This window comes from Chelonoidis abingdonii, chromosome 3 (assembly GCF_003597395.2).
Source record: "Chelonoidis abingdonii isolate Lonesome George chromosome 3, CheloAbing_2.0, whole genome shotgun sequence".
NCBI classification, from domain to species: Eukaryota; Metazoa; Chordata; order Testudines; family Testudinidae; genus Chelonoidis; species Chelonoidis abingdonii.
The window spans coordinates 78,790,675-78,808,122 of NC_133771.1; the positions used below are offsets into that span (position 1 = coordinate 78,790,675).

The window sequence follows — 17,448 nt, forward strand, 5'->3', positions numbered from 1 at the left end:
TACTGTTCCTGACAGCTTGTATTCCATCTGTGTGTGGGATGTTTGTGTAGAGAGCCTCTACATCCATGGTGGCTAGGATGGTGTTTTCTGGGAGGTGACCAATGCATTGTAGTTTCCTCAGGAAATCAGTGGTGTCACGGAAATAGCTGGGAGTGCTGGTGGCATACAAGCCAGTGGCAATTACAACAATCTTGGCAGCCCTGGGGATTAAGGGAGAACAAAAGTAAACCTTTTGTGCTCTCTTTCTCCTCAGCTGCTTTGAACAGAGCTTGGCACAACTGACTGTCCAGTCACTATACACAATAATGTGGCAGCATTGGAAGACAGCATTATAATTTACTGCAAAAAACCCCCCGTAAAGCAAATGGCATTATGCTGTGTCAGTAACTTGAGCCTCTCAAGAAGGCAGTAAATAATAATAGAGAATGCAGAAAAATAATGGCTACAGTAAAGAAAAATAAGTGTCTGTCCTATAGAAAACAGCACTTTATGAAGAAACGTGAGACTATTACACATGCCATGTTGATTTGCTTATTCTTGTTTCATGGGTCGTGGCATAATCCTAGTTAAGAAATTGGGTGATACTCAAAGTCAAATGAGAGAATGTTCCCTCATATCTGTATTATTTTCTGATTGTGTTGGACTTAATCCTTTGCCCTTCCATGGCCAAACTTCCATTATGTTTTAAGTAGATCAGACCTTACTCCCATTTCTCCAGGTTAGCACTCTGGTGTCTGATTGTCCATTACACAATACTGCACAGGTAATGTTTCCATTATAACTGGTTCACAGTCATCAGTGCTTGTGTTAACACACGGTTCTACTCTGAAAAGGGATTCTGTAAAAATGGCATTGTAGTCGTCTGTATTTATTGTCTTTCAATAACTCCCAGATCCTGGGACTGTTCTCAGTTATGCTAAGGCCCTTGAATACTGCCTTAGCAGTTAAAAAGGGTGCTTTAAAAGAGTGGAAACAGCCCCTTGAGAATAGCCTCTGCAAAGGGATCTTTGTGATGTTATCTGATTAAAATAGGACCATATATATCATTTTTGCTACCGCTGTTAAACAATTGCAACAAATCTTGTACAAAGTATATCATGTAAGGTGGTCAATGGAAAAGTTATGATTTGTTAAACATGATTATTCTGTTTGTGTGCATGGGTTGTTTTAATATCTGAAGCTATGAATATTGACTATGCACCTGTATTTTAAATGTGTTTGCTCCTGTGGTAACATCCACAAGGTTGTTTACATCCAATCTAGCCAGCACGTTATGAATGAACTATTCAAATTGGAAGCCCATCAATGAACTCTATTGGCCATGGAAGAAGCTTATCCCCACCTGATGAACTTGCTTGTGGACGTTCTAGCTAGAATATGGGTAATGGCCCTATTGTGACTCATTGAAGCATGCGAGGGCATGTGACCAGCTCGTGTGACACTACACTACTCCATCAAGTGCCTGTATTTTTTCACAAATTGTGCTGACTGCTGAGGGCTTTGCTTTGAACAATAAGTTTCCCTTCACATGGCAGAAGCTATAAGAGGCCCTGCAAACATCTCCATTTTGCCTCTTTCCTGCTCTGATCTCTGGACTATGGACTTATACTAATAGGAGCATTCTAACCAAAGGACTGAGGACCTTCCAATCATTTGGAAGCAACCAGCAACTTAACAAGCCAGCAGTTTATACCATCACTGCTTCAAACCTGATTCAAGAATGCTGCAATTATTGTATTTGATTCCTTTAACCAATTTTAACTCTCACCTCTTTCTTTTTTCTTATAAATAAACCTGTAAATATTAGATACTAAAGGATTGGCAACAGTGTGATTATTCATTAAGATCTGAGTTATATATTGACCTGGCTATGTGGCTGGTCTTTTGGTATCAGAAGAACCCTTTCATTGATTAAATTGGTTTTAAATAACCACTCTTCATTAAGTCAAGTGTCTGGGTGTTGAAACAAGGACTGGAATACCTAAGAAGGCTGCATTTCTGAAGTTTACTTTTGTTGCTGGTTTGGTATATCATAGAAGAATAACCACGAGTTTGGGAGGGGGGGTGTCTGTCGTATTTCCCACTAGTTTGTCCTGAATTTGGTATTCTTGGTTGTGACCCACTGAGGGATGTTGACACCCTTCCTGGCTGATGTAAAGCTGGTGTAAGAATTCTATATTGGCCCTGTCCCCAGCCCCTCACATAGTAGGTGGGGCTTGGAACACATCAAGGGTGTGGCTGAACTATATTATTACTTCAGGTTTTCTCTGCTTTCAGGGACCCATAAGGGCCTTGTTGATGCAACATCATGACAAAAATAATCTCATCACAATATCTGGACATTTCTCTGTGATTATTTCAGAAGTCAAACATACAGTCATGTTCATAAATATAAATAAATTGGATATTTACTAGGTAATTTACTCCTCATGCATGGAAAGTCAATTAGGGAAACTAAAAAGGGGAATGTTACAAAAGTCAAGACAGGAGATGATGAGAGTCTAGGTGAGAGATTTCATGGTGTGGGCAGGAAAAGAACAGACCTTAGAGAAGTGGAGGAAGAAGAAACATCAGGATTTGCTTACCTCTTAAACATGAGAGGCAAGGGGGAAAGAGGAGACAAATATGATCCCCAGGTTTCAGGGTTGAGTGACAGAGAACAAATAGCTTCCTATTGTCACTAAACAAAGGATGGAGATGTTTTTTCTGCTTTGGTCATCATCATTATCACTATTTATTATTTGTTTTGCGGCAGTGCCTAGAAACCCCAATCACAGAAGAAGGCCCCTTGCGCTAGGTGCTATACAAACATATAAGAAGGCATGTTCCCACCTTGAAGCATTTGCAGTCTAAAAAGATGGATAACTGACAAAGGATGGGGAAAAGGGATACAACATCCAAGCACAATAATCAGGTTGATGATAGGCACAAATCATGTTAGTTCCCTTTCCCCCCAATTTTAACTGTTGCACCTAACCTAATTTCTAAGTAACTTTTATTAAAAAATTGAATTTATTCTGCCAACAATTATGCATCTTGCGACTGGTTAACTTTTTAAAAAGAAAAGTACAAAATGCCTCCTCCCACACAAAGCCCTACCAAAGTGCTGAAGTAAAACCTACTCAATAGTAATATCTTCCCAATCTCTCTTTTAGGGTCAGTCTTTTAGCCACCTACTTTTCGACAATCAGACAGAAATTAGCACCATACTCATGACATCACTGGGGTATGCTCCCAGTTTGAAGTTGCAGCAGTCTTCTGAGTGTTTTTGACCTGCTGGGGTTTCCTGCCTTACATGGTTGCTCCTAGAAGGGGAATGGAGTAGCTACTGGGGTGTAGTCCTACAGGTTTTAGGCCAGGATGAGAGAATACTCAATCTGAATCGCTCCCTCCCACAATGCTGTTGCTCCTAGCTCCCCTTGTTCTTAATTTAATTAACTCATTGCATGACCATTTCTGACCTAGATTAAAGCAAAAGATCACAATTTAATATTATATTGGAATGCATTAATGTTTTCTGCAGGTGTGTTTTTGTTGTTTCTGTGGGTTTTTATTACATTAGTGGTAGCTTGGACTGACTTTTTGGCCTCTGGGTGTGTAACAGAGTCCTTGGACCATATTCATCACTGTGTTTTGCCAAATATATGTTGCCATGGCACCGCTGAAATCTATGGCATTACACCAGTGTAAAACTGGAACAATGCAGTGACCAATCTGACTCTTTATCTGAGGTTCAAAGCTGTATCTAATCCACTTGGTAATGCAGACCCCATCTTCTCTGTTTATACCTACTTTTTGAAGCCACAATCATTGCTGGCATAACTTCATTGATGTCAGAGGAATTATAGCATGGATGGATCTGGCACAGTCTGTCAGAATGACAATGGCTGATATAGGGGGAGGTGTGATTAACCACTGCTTGCCTGATAATGAAGATCCTGGGTCTGATTCTCTTCTTTCTTACAACAGTTTGTACAGCTGTAACTCAATTAACCTCCATGGAATAACTTCTCATTCACACTGGTATAAATCAAAGGAAACTCAAGCTCCAGTCTCTATTGAATACTAGCAAAGGAGGCAATACATAATAATTTTACTGAAACTTTGGCTTAGTATGACCCAATGTTCTTTCACAATGTCTATAGTTTACTTGTTAAGGATACTTGCTACTCTCCCAGTGACTATGGCTTCTGGAGAGCATTCTTTTTTTCTCTTTTGTGGTACATTATTACTTTTGCAGGTATGCAATTCCTGAGCAACATTTTAATCTTAATCAAGAGCTGACAGAAGTCATAAGTAGACTAATAGAAAACACAGCTGACCACTTTCTAAAACAGTCAAAATCTTGGAAAAATGTGCTTTTTAGAAATCAGCCATTTCACTGTTGTTCATAAATATGCAGCTTATTTACATTCAAGTCCCATTCATCCACACCCTATAGTGAAATTTTGTAAACATGACTGTGAGTAAATATCTAAGGCAGTGATTACCCGCCGTGGCATTTCCCATCAGCATTTTCACAAATTTCTTCAGAGTTGGCATAGTATTTGTTCAATTCTGCAATGACATTTGTTTTTTCTACTAATTTAGGGTGGTTTTGCCACCATTTTATAGTTGATCATCTTCTGTGCTAGATGTAATCTTGTGGTGGACAGAAATGTTCATGTCATTCTGGCCATTCACTTCTAAATGGATAACTGAATTATAGGTGTAATGCAATGACTTTAAACAGTGGCATAATGCAGTAAACCATCAGTAAAACATTTGAATCAAGAAAATGTAGTTTTTCCTTGTTAGAAGATTCCGTTATGTGTGAAGAGAACCCTCAGTTACCCCATTTGTTTGTGATTGTATGAACTTGATGAAACATTTAAACAGATGCTTTCTGGACAATTGGTGAATTGATATACTGTAGTCCGCAATCAGTTATTAACCCACCAGGAATTATTACATGGCATGCAGGTTATTATATGCAATAGGTTAGAACATATATATGTATCATAGTACTCATAGAATTCAAAAGAATAAGAGCAGTAGAGATAATACTTTATGTTAGGCTTAAACAGATATGTTTCCATTTGGACTGTGATTACGACAGAATTTCTCACGACTTGTGTGTTTATTCCATATTATGGTAAGTTTTGTTTTATTTATTTTAATATAGACTATAACCTGATTGCTCATTTACATCAGTGTAAATCTTTTGTTGTTATACTGTCTTGTTCATACAACTAATGTGAGATCACAATTGGATCCTATATATTGTTGTTCCTAAATCTTCTGAGAATTGATTCTCCTCCCTACACCAAACCTGAGTAGAAAGCTGATCCAAATTGGGTTCTTGAATTCCCTACACCCTTTTCTGGAGTTAAAACTTTCCCTGTTTACCCCAATACATTCCCACCCTTTGCAAAAGGTGACATTGTGGACACTTTTTGGGTCAAAATGATACGTAAGCAACTATTTTATATGAGAGACACACAGTAATGTTAATGTGTGAATTGGTTGATGTCAAACATCACTCTTCCTTCCCCTCAGAAATCGGGTAAGTCACCTCCACAAAGCACCAAACTCCAGTGAATATTGAGAATACTTAGGTCATTGCTGCTCCAGTCTCCCCATATGATATGATGACATGCTGTTCAGTACACCCAAAACTGTAAGCCAGCTCTCTGCCTCAGCAAGAGTGAGCTTTGCTGCAGATAAGGCTGTGTGTCAGCTCTCTGCCACACCAGCCTGTTGTTCTTATGAGCAAATTCCTCAAGACTTAGCCTTGTTTGCAGGTAACTTACAGCACACTCCAGTTTACGAGTTCCCCAGAGACATCTCTTTGCCGTGTCCAGCCCTCTCCTGAAACACTCACAGACATTATTAAGTTCATTGCTTCTTTAATATACTGCAGACAATACATTGCAACTCATTAATTTAACTGCAGTTTGACAAACACACTTATTTCAGTCACAGCACTGTCTTGGTTTATATTAAAAGTAAAACCCGTTTATTAAACAAAAGTCATAGGTTTAAGTGATACCAAGTATAAGAAATAAAGATAGAAATGATTATACACAAACAAAAGTAAAAATATGCCTTTAAGACTAAAACCTGATTTAAATCTCTTGTTCAGAGAAGTTTCTCACCAAGTCTCTTCCAGCATGGCTGCCCAAACTGGCTGGCCAGGACCCTTAACAGAACATAAAGTGCTCGGTTGCTTTGTCTCCTCAGGTGAAGAATAACTTAGGAGTTTGTTCTCCTTCTCTTTGTAGTCCAGTAAACCTGTGAAATGTATCTTTTGAAATGTGTCCCCAGATAGAATTCCTTTTCCCTGGTGGATGTGGATGCCATGCTTCCTGGTGTAGACTCTGTGCTGTCTTCTCCCACACTGGTGACTTTTACAATGCAACTGATCTCTTCCTGTAACCTCCAGTACAAATGAATAGCCACCTGATTTGAGGTGTTGGCCTCTTTCCTTTATCTGGAGTAAACTTGTCTGAAGTGAACTCTCCCTGACATGCCTGGTTTAAACAACTTTTAGTCTCATGTTTCCAGCTCATCTGTAAAGCTCTGTGTGGGTTGATCATACATACATCATGCAAGAATGTTAATGATAAGAAAGTTATTGATTTTCCAATGATATATTACATTCCATCTTTTGGGTAAATATCATGACAACAGTGTTCCTTCTGACCTTGGGGTGCTGTAAGGGTCACAGATAGTTCTTCCAGCTTGTAACCAAGGCAATGATGTTTCAGTGAGCTTCTATTCTGTGAGCACCCAGACACTATGGTAATAATGGGCACCTTAAAAATCTGTGTAAATAATAACTAATAAATAGAGTCAAATCATGACTTTAATTATCTTCCTCTCAGTCCTTACTTAAGCAAAATTCCCTTTGACTTAACTGAGAGTTTTGTCTGAGTAAAGACTGAATACAAGCATAAAAACTGAATAAGGACGTCAAGCTTTGGTCCATAATATGTAAGTCAGTTTATATGAAATCTATATGTCTTATACACCAGTATTCATGCTTTCTCAACTTTTAACACCTTGTGATAGCTATTTATATGTTTGACAGCTAAGGTGCTGCTGGTTCAGTAAAACACAACTATTCAAGACGGCACTTAAGCACTTACGTTAGTGCTTTCCTAAATCAGGCACTAAATGAACATTGCATTTCTGTAAGCTCCCACAACTCTATTGAAGGTTTACAGGAATAGAAAAAGAAAATGAATAGTGTAGTTGTGTCTAGAAAAATTAGCAAGTCTAGTGGGAGAGCTAGACACAACAGAGCACATAAACCATGCTGATACATGGTAAAAGTATGCCTAAAGCATGCTTAATGAAGCTGGGGGAAAGTACCAAACATAAGAAGTTGATAAAAATCACTTTGTATAGTGAAGATGTTGAAGTACTATCTAATCTGAATTGGGAGAGAACAATTCATAGTAGGTAGCTTTTATTTTTCCGTTTCTGTTGATTCTTTTTGAAGTTGACTACATAAAAAGCAATGTATAGATTTTTGTGTTGATTATTGACACCTCTTTACAGTCACTCTTTATATTTTGTTTTAATAAGATGACAGATAACCAGAGCAGTAGACCACCTGATAGCTTGCTGAGAGATATTTAAAGAGAGGAAGTGTGGGGATAATATTCTAACTGGATACTTGGCTTATCTGCACGAGATAAAATATGACATCTGAAGAATAACAGTTATTGAGAAACTTTCAAAGCAGAGAACTGTGCTGGGTGGTGCTGCCCAGGCTGGGTCGAGCAACACTTTCAAGCTGTCACCCTCATTATGCCATGAGCACTGCACTGGAATAGAGTATGCCTGAGCAGGCTAGGCTGAGCAGCACTTTCAATCTACCACCCTCATATGCCCCTGGACTCAGCAGGCTGGGTCAAGCAGCACTTCCAAGCTGCCACCCTCTTATGCCACAGGTTCAGCACATCCCTGTCCCCGCTTTCATATTACACTTGTTCCAGTAGTAACCCACTGGATGAGTAAACCCCACAGGAATTTTGGGTGCTACAGGGATCTTTATCTTAGGTAAGAGGAAAGTTGCTGCAGAGCAAATGGGGAAGCCAACAACAAGAGAGAGAGACACACACAGACAGACAGACAGACAGAGGGAAGCAACCAGTTAAACCATAAAAGTTATTTATTGCCACGTAATAACCATACTAAGAGAGCCAAACAAACAAAACAGTTACAATATTAAATCTAGCTTAAATTTGATTACAAAAGTCAGGCTTAGAAAACTGTATCTGATCACATAAGCCAGGGTTACAAAGCTGTACTTAGAAAACCAGAGCCAGTGTGAGACAGAGAGAGAGAGTTAGGTTCTCAGCACTCTGTGAAGCTTGAACCAGTCAGGGTTCCCATATGGCAGTAGTAGCTGAGAGTCTGGAGTGCTGGGGACAGGCAGAGCCCCCAGCACAATCAGTCAGGAGAAGATGAAGTCCCAATGGAACTGATGCAGATGTTGGATCCAGGCATCAGAACACTTACTTGAGCTTGGGTAGGGGTTTTTGTAGGGAAACAACAGTGGTTCAAGGGAGAACATTAGATTTGTTTATGGGTAAACTGATGGCTCAAGGAAGTATACCAACGTTGTTTTGTTCAGGCTAGACAATAGGAACTGATCATTTCAGCTATGGGCGGTGTTCCATATGTTCACAATACAATTAGGCAGCTTCAGTATTTTGGATACCAATAAAGGATTTATTGCTAGATTTGATCTGATAACTACTGAGCTGGGGGTGTGCAGATGTGGGTTCATTAACATCTTGAGCAGAGATTCCCCCATTATGCAGGGCTTCCCTGCTTTTCTGGTCCCAGAGCTCAGTGTGGTTCTTGCTTTGGAATCTCTGTTCTCCATTCTGTATGCTGATAGAGATGCCTCCCTATCCCATCTTCAATGCAAATAAGGCTAGGGGAGTTGCCTTAGTCTGGTCACCCTTGTCTGGAGGGATTTAGGTGTGTCTCCCACTGCCTTTTCATTGCTTTTCCTAAGTCTTTCTTCTGATCAGTTTTGATTCAAGTAGAGGCTGAGGGGCGGGGGTGTCCTTCAGTGAGTCAGACAGGCTGGATACAGCGCTCTGGTTCCCCAAAAACACAGATCTGACAGGTAACACCCTTCCCTAGATGGACTTTCGCTCTGTTCCAATACTGCATTTCCTATATTCTTAAAATAACAATGGTCTATCCATAATATCTTTATGTTTTATACTAATAAGACTTTAGATTATTAAAACATACCCATTAGAACAAAGAATTCGACCAACCCAAGTCTGAAGGTTAATTAGTTGTTTCATTTTTGAATATATGTCCTAATAAGCTTCAAGGGAGCAAGTAACAGCACCATTTTATTTCTCTTAACTCTTTTGCACATTCAGTCTAGTGATCGTGATAAAAGCAAAGCACGTGACATGTGTGTCCTATGTCATGTAATAAAAGCCATTTTTGTATTAAATTATATTTAATAAAACGTGAAGATCTATGCAGCCCCTGCAAATGAACGTGTGAGCGCCTGTATGAATTCTTGGAACATTTTTTTCTTGTCTCCTTTTCTTGGAATGATGAAATTGGTGATACAAATAACTCCAGGGGCGGGGGACTTAAAATCCATATGCTAAAGTAGTAGTAGCCATGTTCTGATCCCGCTGCTTCAAGTTAGCTATTAGGATCTCTTTCCGTGCTTCTTTCTTTCTTTCTCCCCTGTGAATCAGCCGTGTACATGTTCACCTTGGCATTATAATTTGCTCCGCTGCAGTGTCGGAGATGCTCCCTGTATAGCCGATGTTTTTTAAAAGCACCCCACCCCTTTCTCACATAGCCCGCTGTGTCTCACACAGAGCAGACAGAAGTTAAGAGACACATTGGCACTGCACATTTCACATATATTCAGACTCTTGCTCGCACGCTTTATTCTCCAGCTCTCATGCTAGACCTGGCACGTCCGACTGAGGCATTAGAAGGTTGCTGCCTAACCCTTCCCTTCTCCTTTGGGGATCTGGCTTCTGTGGGGGATTTTGACAGGGAGGAGAGAAGGTGAGTCCGCCTGCTGCTGGGACCCGGCTAGGACATTCCTGAGCTGCTGGCGCTGCAACAAGGGAATGTCGCTCCGAGGCTGCCAGCGTCGCCACTGACTACACACTCTGCTAGCTCCAGCCAGCTTTCCATTGCTCTGGCACTCGCCCCTCCAGCCAGCCATTCCTAGACACCCAGCCTGGTGACCATCCACCGCTCTCCATCTGTCCCGGCCGGGATCCCTCCCTCCTTGTCTGCACCCTCCTCTCCCTTCACCCCAGTATCACTCCTCTAGCCACCCACCCCTCGTCCTCCAGACAGCCCTCCGCAGAGAGCCCCGCAGAGCCGCAGCCCAGCCAGGATCTCCTCCTACCGCCGGCCGGCGCTTCCGGGACAGCTGCCGCAGCAGCTCGGCGGCGGTGCAGCGGCTGGTGTCCAGCCCCCACGCCAGCGCTGCTCAACCAGCAACAGCAGCCGCACGCAAACCCAGAGCCTTTCGGCTGCGGAGCCCCTGGTCAAGCAGAAGGACCAGGTCGGCCGCCCGCGGGCCGCACCTGGTCAGGTAAAGGGGAAGGCGGGAGGGGTGGGGAGAGGCGTGGCTACAGCTAGCCTGCCAGCTGCTGCGACCTGCCGCCGAGCTCTCTGGCAGCAGAAGGCACCAGCTGCTGCTGACAAAGGGGGCTTGCGCTCCACTTCATGGGAGGCTTGGGAGGGTTTCCGCTCAAAGGGGACTTCACCGCGCTCAGTCTCGGGCCCCAGTGAATGTTAGGGAGGTCTCCCGCGCATTAGAGCGGATTGCTGGGGGGAGGAACCAGGCCTGTCCCTTTAAACTGAGAAACAGTTCTGAAGCTACAGATACGGAGCTCTAGATCCCGGTGCTGCGCCTCAGGTATTAAAGGGGGCATATGATCGGAGTAGTTACATGTAGACAATTAAAGGTTAGAAAAGGATTGTTTGGCATCCGCGGCGCGCCCAGAGACACCCCGGGTCCGATACACTTTTTACATCGAGGTTTGCTGCGCAGGTTGTGCGCATAGAACTTAAAATTCTTACTTCTTCCCTCTTCTCCCGATCAAAGATCTGTAGAGATTGTGAAAAGCATCCTAGCAAAATCGAAGTGCATTGTTCCCCGGGCTAAATGCCATGAGTGAACGTTAAAGGGTGAAAAGGACAATGATTTAATTAGAAAGATTCTTTCTAATTCTTTTGTTGGCTAATTAAGTGTTTTTAGGGGGAGGTGAAACAAAATTAGCAGCTTGGGCTATTCCTGATGAATTCCTTGGGATTTCTTCATTTCCCTTAGGTCCGAAATAGACGTATCAATATTTACCCTGCCCTTTTTGTTTTAAATATTTTAAATCCACTTTCGAGAGACATAAAGTGAACTATTTTACATAACAGTGACTTAGCTTAAGATAAAGAAAGGGGTTAAAGGCGCTATTGCGACAATGTTTAAGTCGCATACACACGGACATTATATAATTACACAAATAAAACAGGAATTGCTTCACTATCCCATTAGGATTTCAAACACCCCACAAGACGGGAGAATGAAGCCCCTAACTCTCCCCTTGACAGAGCTAATGAGAAGCGTACAGAATGAAAAAACAGCAGCAGGGTGCTTGCAGGATTTCTCTGACAGTCTGCAGAGTATATTGACAACATGGAAAGAAAACGAAGGGCTTTTCTGTGAATCTTTGATACAGAGAGCAAGTAAACTGCCAAAACACAGTATCACAGTTTGTTACTGTTGACCCCTTGATTTAAGCACTCCTCATTGGCGTATATATTTGAGATTTACTTTACACGTGTTACTGTATGGACATTGATTTATATTCCAGAAGTGCCTTAGTTTTGGAATGCATTACAGGCAGTCGTGAAGCTGGTGTACAGCGTGCCACTGTATATGGAATAAAAGTGACCTCTTTAGTAGCCTTTAAAAAGAAATACATTACAGTGGGTTATCGTGTTGGATCTCATTTCTGATTTAGAATTAGCAAGCTTTTATTATTATTTACTATTATGTATTAAGATTCTATACACGTGTTGGTTCGGTATGTATTAAGACATTAATCCAATCGATTTTGTATGAGCACAATGAGCTCGTTTCAATGCATTTTCTGTTTCTAATTTTTTTAAAGAGTTTTGGGTGCGCACGTGTTTAGTTTGGAGAAGTAATTAAATACATGACGTCGTTTGGACAGGCGCTCACGGTGCCCCATCTTGCTGATGCTGTGGGCCCAATCTTGAAGTAATTGGCCCCGATCCTGCACTCATGGAAGTCAATGGCAAAACTCCCTTTGTCTTCAATGGGAATAGAGTTGTGCAAAGGGGGGGAGGGAGGGCAAATGCATGTAAAAACATCTGAGCCAACTCCACATCTGCATACCAAAAAGGTAACACACAAACCTGGTCTGAAAGAGCTGTGCAACCGGGGCATTCCATCACCAGCCCTAGATGTGAGGATGGGGATAAGGTGTCCATAGATGTTTGCGAAAAAAAAATACGTGTAGAAAGGCGTCTTGAGGTTTAGCTAGTAAGAGAGGTTTCCTTTTCAGTATCAAGTAAAAAAGGAATGTTCCCAGATACTTATGTACCTAGGAAAACCCAAGATCTTTCCTTTCCTTTCCTTTTCCACTTACCAAATCTATTGCTTCAGGAACTCCTGGAGATTGGGGGTGAGGGGGTAGTTCCTTCCCACCCGCAGTTAATAAAGTTAATGAGGGCCACCAGAGCCAGTAATCGCAGTTTCATGGCCCCCCTACTAAGATTGGTAGATTAAATAATGGGGTGCACATCCAAGACCCGCTTCTGGGAACTTGACATCTAGGTTCAATTGGCGCTAAAAGTAGCTCTAAACTGGTGGAGTGTAAATCCACTATTTGGGAGACTATCCTGCAGACCTCCATCAGGAGTAGCTGTTGAGGCTTACCCCCGCGCCCACTGACGTCAGTAGAAGTTTTGTCATGGACTTGGGAGCAGGATGGATTTCCATAAGGGAGCTCCCTAGTTAGGTGAAGTAATGGCTGGATTCTCAAACGGGGCAGGTGGGGGGTGCAGTACGCCTGTCATGCAGAATTTCTTCGCTTGGCCCCAGACACATCTCCATCCCGAACAGCCCCGGTTTCCTGCTGCCAGGTGTGTGTGACCTGAGTACGTCCTGCCACGTGAAGCAGGCATTAGTACTTGCTCACCGGGAGTGCTGCGTGAAGTCTGCCCGCCGTATCAGGCTCTAACAGCAGCTTCGAGACAGCAGCAGCCTTCTGGGGCCTTCAGCCTGCTGGGATGAGAGACTGTTTGCAGAGCCACGTGGAAAGGTCCCGGCTGATGCTGCCATGGCTGGTCATCAAAGAAAGGACTTAGCAGAGCTAACAGTGCAATTGTGACCACGTTTCATGAGCAAATCGTTGCGATTAGGGATGGCTGACAAATGCCACCTTTCTCTGGGGGGTCTCTGAGGATCTTCGCATGCTGGGCGCTATGCTGTAAAGTGGAAAGCCATCTGACAGGCTTTCGGGAGAGAGATGGGGGCAGGCCTTGAGTGTTTCGCTGTTGCTCCTGCTGTACAGATGCGCTCCCTGAGCTGCTCTCTGTGTCCCTGCATCATACAGCGGGGTCCTAGTCTGGGCTGCCATGGGGCCGGAGCAATGCGTGGGGATCGGGAGGCGGCCACAGCAGTAAGCCAAGAATTCCCGAGCACCAGGAACAGCGATAAACGCCAGCTGATCAAGCTCAGTGACAGCGTGGCCAAGTACAGCGCAAAGGCGCAGGGACCCTGCTCCGCTCCGGGCTACTGCAGGCTCGCAGCATATCTGGAGTCACAGGGAGCATGAGAAAGCTTGGCCCTGCCGTTGACACGTTGCAGAATCGAGAAATAAATGTTCAGTCTGCAGCCAGGATCACCAGCTCGCTTCCCCGCGGATCTCACAGGAAAGGAGAAGGGGGCAAGCGAGAAGCCTGGTTGTATGGGGAGCTGTCATGCGGGGCGGGCAGGAGTGTGTGAGGGGGAAGGAGTGGCGGCGGTGTTGGAGACTCTGGGTTTGGGAGCTTGGTGTGCGAGGGCGGGTGGGAAGCTGGTTCCCTTAGCTCCATTGGGTGTATTGTGGCGGGAGAGGGTTGAGGCTCCCCAGCATATGTGAGGAGCCAGTCAGGGGGTTGCTTGATTCTTCTTTTGCTTCTAGGTAAGAAACTTGGAGCAAGGAAACAAACTGCAGGAGACCTAGCTCAAAGTCCCGCGGTGGCCTGAGAGATCTGTATCGACAGCCGCTGCTGGAGCTCTGCAGAGCCGCGGACCTTAGGAAAGGGCAAAAGGCAACAATCCTACTCTACCGCCTGGCCTGCTGTAGCGAACACACTAGCTTGCCACAGCCACTGGGGAGCACCACAGCAAGCCACACCGTCCTACCCCATTTGTCTGTCTGTATCCACCTGTTGTCCTTCTTATACTGTACATAGATTGTGGCCATTTGGAACAGGGTGTGTCTGTTTGTTCAGTGTTTGTTCAGCACCTAGAGTAACCCACACACCTCCTGAGTGTGGAGTTCTGTGGGGGAGGGAGAGGTGTCTGCCCTACAGCCTTAGCTAGCAGGCAGCTGGCTTTTAGCTCATGCAGTAGAGGCTCATGAGACAGCCCCCTCTCAAGCTTGGATCCGGCCCCTGGTGGACTGGGGTCTGTCAGTGTTACACTGGCACAATGGGGTCAGTGGTCTTGGTCCATGACTCTGGCTTCTATGCACTACAGTAATACATTCAAGGGTGCACCACACCCAGGCAGGAGAGCAACAAAGTGCTCCACCGAGGACCATAGTATACCATGCCTGTGTGTCCCACCCACACAAGAACATGTCACAATGGTGCCAAACCCAAGCAATGCACCACAGAATGCCATTGTGTAAAATGCCCAGGAAAATATACCGTCACCACACAACAGTGCTTCTTCACACAGTGCTATAGGGTGCAACACCACGCTAGAACATGCCACAGGACAGTTGATACACCGCAGCTACAACACACACAGGACCACACAGAAAGCCACCCCTCCCATATAAAAAGGACACTACATTGGTTTGCACTATCCTGACTGCACCATCACCACTGGAAAGAAAGGGCCCACCCATCCCTCAGTATGTCACAGGCCACATACTGCACCACTGCTTTTCCCGTGGCTTGGGTATCAAAAGATTCATCAGTCCTTGAAAAGCCTATTAGCAGTGGCTACCAAGGAAGCTATGTCCAACCAGCTGCAGTCCATAAAGAAGCTGTATGATGGTGCCTTTGAAGGGACGAAGAAAGCCGAGAGAGACTTGGAAGCTTTTAGCCCTATAGAACTGAGTTTATAATTAAGAAAAGCAGTTGCAGTTGCATGGACTGCAAACTATACTCTGCATTGATCCTATCGTGCACTGAAACAATACCCCGATTTGGGATCATTTTCATGCTGATATTAGTGTGACCCGAAGCCAGCCGTCCTGGCAACAAAAAAATGGCAGAGGAGAAAAAGGGGGTGGAGGGAGAAAGAGAAAATTGTTTATGAAGATTATTTCATCTGTTCAGCCATTCTGTCACATACGTTTTATTTCACAGTGTGCTGTGCAATCAGAGGAAACCGTTCTATACCTACAGAGTGGAGTTCGAAAAGCTAGTATTGGTGTTAAATGTGAAATCCATTGCTAGATCTTTATTTTATATGTATGCCTATTTATGTATTTAGTTAATTGAAGGATGTGGAAGCTGCCACTTCAGCTCGCATCTCCCTACAGAAACAGCTGGATAATCTGGAGGCTGAAACTGCATTCCTGCAGAGAGTGCACAGTGAGGTTAGATTTAGTTTGTTTTAAACATCATTTTCCAATCTTTCTGTTCTGGAAGCTTTGCAGAAGTATCGTATTATTTACCACGTACTCTGTGTGTGTTTCTGTCAGAACAGGAAATCGAAGATTTGATGAAACAGAGCTACAGTACTTCCGAGTGTGTTGATGTCTCCTGCTCAATCCCAGACCTGGCTCCTGCTCTGAGGGACATTCAGATGGAGTCTGAAGAAATTGCAGCCAAGAACCTGCAGGTAAAATTATACTTCAGCGGATCTGCAAAATGAAATTATCTGTCAGCCTTTGCTGATAAAAAATCCTTGTTCATGACAAACATGTTTAATATATTTACTATGCCATCTCAAACATCCATAATATAGACACATATCTTCATAAGAGAAATATTTCTCCTACTACCCATCCCACAAAAGGCATAGAAAGGCATGGAAGGAGAGTCTACTTTCAATTGCTGTACATTGCAAGATTGATTTTAAAATTACAAGCAATTTTTGCTTATTTACTTACGCTTATCTATAGCCCTCCATAAAATAGTTGACAATATTCCGATTACTTTATATATATTTATGTATTAATAAAATAGCTGAAACATTTTTTCTTTCATAGCTGACTATAAACATTCATGTTTGCCGTATTCTGTTTAATTTCCCCTCAGGAAACAGACGAGTGGTACAAAACCAGATTTCTTGACTTTAATCAACCTTCCACAAAACATGCGGAGAATGTGAGACGTTTCAGGGAAGAAACAGGGAACTGCAAAAGAAGTGTAAGTGGATTTGAAAACCCCTTCCAGCTTATGTTATGTCACTTCTAATGCAACCCTTTGTTCTGATTTCACTAAGTTAGGTAATGTGACAGTCGTCTGATATATTTTCCAGTAATGGTGGTCTTTTAGGCTATATGCAGGGAGGGAGGTGGACTGGAGTAGTGATGTCTCTATACATGACCCCATGCCAAACCGGTAGAAAGCATACACGAATAATATTTCATATAACTTCGGCTACTTATTAATTCCCACATCTGAAATCAATGTGTAGGTCGGTTCAGATCATCTGAAAAAATGACTGACGGGGTTAGAAGACAATTCGTTCTCAATAGAACATATCTTGTTTGGAAGAAAGTGACACTTCTAAAGACAGACAGCTCCTTGGTGTGGAGTCTAGGTGCCATTCGGGGTAGATTTATTAAGTTGTGAAAAACACAGTGAAGTAGCAGTTGCTACTGAAGTCCACACTTCAATTTCCAGCATAAGGACAAATACTAAGGTACGTGTCAGAGACTGGGGTGTTATTAAAAGTCATTGTCTTACATATGGATAGATCCCTTTGACAGGTCGGGTCAGGGTACAAAGTCCAAACCTCCTCCCTAACTCACATTTAAAATGAATCAAGCTGCAAACCTCCAACACAATAATTTATTATTTCAAAGGATTTTCATTTCTGGGTCCCAGAGACTCTTGCACTTTATTTACCCCCACCTCCTCCCAGTAAAACTTTTGCAGCAGACAAAAATGCAATACCAAATTTCAGGTCAATGCGTTTTCTTTTGATTTGCACATATTTTGGCCAGATAGGAACATATTCAATTTCCC

The 17,448-nt window shown here is 43.1% G+C and overlaps 1 protein-coding gene across 1 annotated transcript; it reads left to right on the forward strand.

Moving 5' to 3' along the window:
- Window positions 1-13,679: 13,679 nt before the first annotated feature.
- On the forward strand, window positions 13,680-16,671 carry LOC116824857 (desmin-like). Its single transcript, XM_075063474.1, has 5 exons — window positions 13,680-13,790; window positions 15,213-15,352; window positions 15,752-15,848; window positions 15,959-16,093; window positions 16,513-16,671. Exons 1-5 carry the CDS (start codon window positions 13,680-13,682, stop codon window positions 16,669-16,671), a joined length of 642 nt encoding a protein of 213 aa, XP_074919575.1.
- The last annotated feature ends 777 nt before the right edge of the window (window positions 16,672-17,448 follow it).